Raw genomic sequence first — 3,629 nt, 5'->3', positions numbered from 1 at the left:
AAATCTACTTACTTCCAGATCTTCTTTTGGTGGATTGCATGTATATCTGGATATATATTATTAGTAATAAGCTCATTATCTGATCCAATTACACATCTGTTCTGTTTTTCGGAAATATATAGAAGATTAATTAGATCATGTACATGTTATGAGCCAATGAAACCTATAGAGGAGGAAACTGTGTCTGGTCAGAGCCATCTTATTTGATTCTTCAATGTGTGAGCAATACTGTCGTTTTCTTTTTCGGGATACATTTTCTTTCAATCTAAATTTACTATGACATATTTTGTATTTGAAGTTTATTTTATTTAATAGTTATGAGTTAAAGCCATTGTATGCTCGGCTGTCATCTCATTTTGAGATTTAGGGTTTACCAACATGGCTGGACCAACTTCATCAGGCATTTGACCCGTGTATGGAGTTGCAGTATTATGATTGCATGAGAATGGTTTTCGTGAAAAGGTATCACTCTTTGCTGAGGATAAAGATGTTTTGCCACATGCCTACACTACCATTAGTTAAGGTCTATCTTTTGGCTTATCTTTGGCTGCTGACAATTATTTTTGAGAGTTAATAAGAAGATTCTGTTAATAAAAAGAGTAGCCCACTGGCTACTTTGAACTGTTTTGGGACTACTCTTTTCCATCAAGAGATCATTTTATCTGAATTTTGAAAGCAAGATAGAGTTCTGCCAGTTGGATATTGACTGAAAACCAGGCATTATCTTGATATTTTTTTTTTTTATTTTGGTTTCAAATATGTTTGATTCTTCAGCTGTTAGCTCATCCCATTATATCTTCAAGGGTACCCTGTTATGATCTGGAATGGTCTGTATTCTAAAGGTTACATGTATCTTAATCAAAATCAGTTCAACCAATATAAACTTTTGAGGCAGTATTTACATGCATTTGTAGTTTCTGTATTTAATCTTGATTGTACTTTCATAGTTCCTAGCTTGTAGTGTGTAAACTAGTCAAGTCAAAGCAAAGTTGTTCAATCTCTGCTTGCATCCGACACAAAAAAGTTTGTTTAAATTGGCTCACAAAGTGCATAATGTGATGGAACATTAACTCATCGGTTAACTGTAAAGCACAAAGTTTTTTGATTGATTTATGTACGTATGAACTCAAAATTATGGAATTGTTTAGTTGACATACCAGCTGGTTTTGAATGGGTCCTAAGTGGCAGATCATGAGCTGAATTTGTGAGCACTTCTAATCATTTTCACATTTCACAGCGATTGTGAGCGTGTAACCTCTCTGATAGTTTCTCTGGCTTGCTCTCAAGGGAGAATTACTTGCCAAGATTATTGACAATCCCTGAAAATTTCTGCTGCTTTTTTTTTTTTTTTGGTCGTTTTCTTGTGTTTTGGACAATTTATCTGCACTAATTAATATTTTCTTAGCATGTGTTGGTAACTTTTAGGCATATGACTGGAAGCATGAAAGCACTACTTATTTGTGTTTTATTTTTCTTCAAGTTTAGGCTGTTTCATTAAGGTTCTTGCCATCTGCCAATATGTTTGTTAGCAAGTTTGTCTTTGAATTTTAGCAAATGCTATATCTAGTATCAGTTATTTACCGATTGGATTCCCGCTGGTGAGGTAAAGTTTGGTTGAGGACGGAAGGTTTCTGATTTAGCGACAATGATGAATGACGGCTTGTGAGATGGTAACAAAGGGTTTTAAGTTACAACTCGCATTTGTTATTGGTTGATGAGAGAATCAATCAAATTAGTGCATTTATTATTTTTGAGGTCGAGGCTTTGAGAGTTTGTCTCCCCTGACGGTATACATATGTGGGAGGAAATTTTCTTTTCTTCTTTGGCAGATTAAATCAAATATGCTTTAACAAACTTGATCAGTTTCAATCACTAATTAGATTGATTCGGTCTAATCTAGCACCATACTAAAAATAATCTTAAAAAGGAATTGAAATTCCGTCCAATTTAATAAAATACGTTAAGAAATTAAGGTATGCAAGAAAGGTTGAGGATGTCAAGAATTTTATTTTTAAAGGAAAAGTGTAATTTATTTATTATTTTCTAAAAAGATGAAGGAGCGGATGAAGCCGGAATTAAATTTTTTTTTTAATTCCTTACTCCTGCATGTTTCAACTTAAATGGTGATGCCAGTTGAAAATTAATTGGTTAAAATCCACTTCGTGGGGGTAAACAAAAAGTAGGCTAAATGAACACTAAGATGCATTGGATCGGCCCGTGGACCACAAACAGTGAGACCACGACAAGAGTGAGAAAGCAGCAATGGCATCAATAGAGATTACAAATTTACAATACAACAGAACAGATAACGAAAACATTTCTTATCTTTTTCTTTCACACTTTCAGTTCATTTTCAATCAATGGCATTTTCATCAACAATAACAACAACAGTTTCATCAGCAGCTTCCACTTCCCTTTCACACCTCCAACAATCTTGTTCCGTACTTGTTTCTTCTTTGAAGCTACACACACTTCTCTTCTCTTATTCTCCTCCTCCTTTTTTCAAGTTCAGAACAAGGGCAAAGCACCACCGCTTCTTCCACGTTCGTGCTTCTTCTTCAAACGCAACTCTTGACTCTGCCAATGGCGCTGTTGCTGCTGCCAGCGAGGATCAAGATTCCTACGGAAGACAGTTCTTCCCATTAGCTGCTGTTGTTGGCCAGGTCTACAACTTAAAACTAAAACTAATAACTCACTGTTTATATTTATGCTTGTGAATTTTCTTTGTGAATGGGCAAATGGGTTCTCTTTTTTTTTTTTTTTTTCATTTTTAGACTATATAGAAGCCTAGTACTGTTGTTATACGTGTTTGCTAATTATTGAGGTGTTGTGGCTTTTAGTTCACCACTTCTGTGAAGTGGAATTTGCTTTCGAAATTAAGCAGAAGCATAGCAACATATTACCCTAAGGCTTTAGCTTCAGAACCGTCCATAGTGAAGTAGATTCTCAGTTTGGTGCAAATTCTAGTAGTTGATATATCACTTTGATTTATGTCTGTGTACATTTTGTGATAAATTGTTCTTAATAGAGATTACATTTTTGACAATTTTTATTTTTGTTGAAAATTTTTGGGGAGGATAAAGCCTCTGTACAGCTTTTCTTGTGTCTAATTTGTTAAATTTGTATGATGGCTAATAATGCTGGTTAGCTAAGATGATGGATGTATAATGAAGATGCATATCATGTTATAGGATGCTATTAAAACAGCTCTTTTGCTTGGAGCTATTGACCGTGAAATTGGAGGGATTGCTATCTCTGGAAGGCGAGGAACAGCCAAGACAGTTATGGCACGTGGACTACATGCAATTTTGCCACCGATTGAAGTAGTTGTTGGTTCAATAGCAAATGCAGATCCTACCTGCCCAGATGAGTAAGGCCACTGATTGCTTGTACTTTATTTTCCATATAGCTAAGATATCGTTATCTTTGATAGTAACGCTGTAACTTTTTACAGCCTATTTGTAGGCTTTGTATCTCATATGTCATGGATAACGTTATCATACACTCTATACACATTATGCATAGTACAATAGGATTTCTAGTGAAAAGATGTGGAAAGCCTTTTACCAGGTGCAGCAAATGTTGCTATTTCGTGAATGGCATTACCAAATATCCTGAGAAGTGCAAAG

General features: G+C 35.1%; 1 protein-coding gene across 1 annotated transcript in view; it reads left to right on the top strand.

Annotated features, from left to right (window-relative positions):
- Positions 1-2,151: 2,151 nt before the first annotated feature.
- LOC18053144 (magnesium-chelatase subunit ChlD, chloroplastic) overlaps positions 2,152-3,629 on the top strand; it is a 9,432-nt gene continuing 7,954 nt past the window's right edge. Inside the window, exons 1-2 of the mRNA XM_006446147.2 lie at positions 2,152-2,663; positions 3,192-3,370. Of these exons, the coding sequence (XP_006446210.2) occupies positions 2,361-2,663; positions 3,192-3,370 (482 nt within the window). The 5' untranslated portion in view covers positions 2,152-2,360. The remainder of the gene's footprint in view (positions 2,664-3,191; positions 3,371-3,629) is intronic.

Source organism: Citrus clementina, unplaced genomic scaffold, assembly GCF_000493195.1.
Source record: "Citrus clementina cultivar Clemenules unplaced genomic scaffold, Citrus_clementina_v1.0 scaffold_2, whole genome shotgun sequence".
In the NCBI taxonomy this organism is placed as follows: Eukaryota; Viridiplantae; Streptophyta; class Magnoliopsida; order Sapindales; family Rutaceae; genus Citrus; species Citrus x clementina.
The sequence above is the reverse complement of the archived record's forward strand: the minus strand, read 5'-3'. Positions and strand labels throughout refer to the sequence as shown.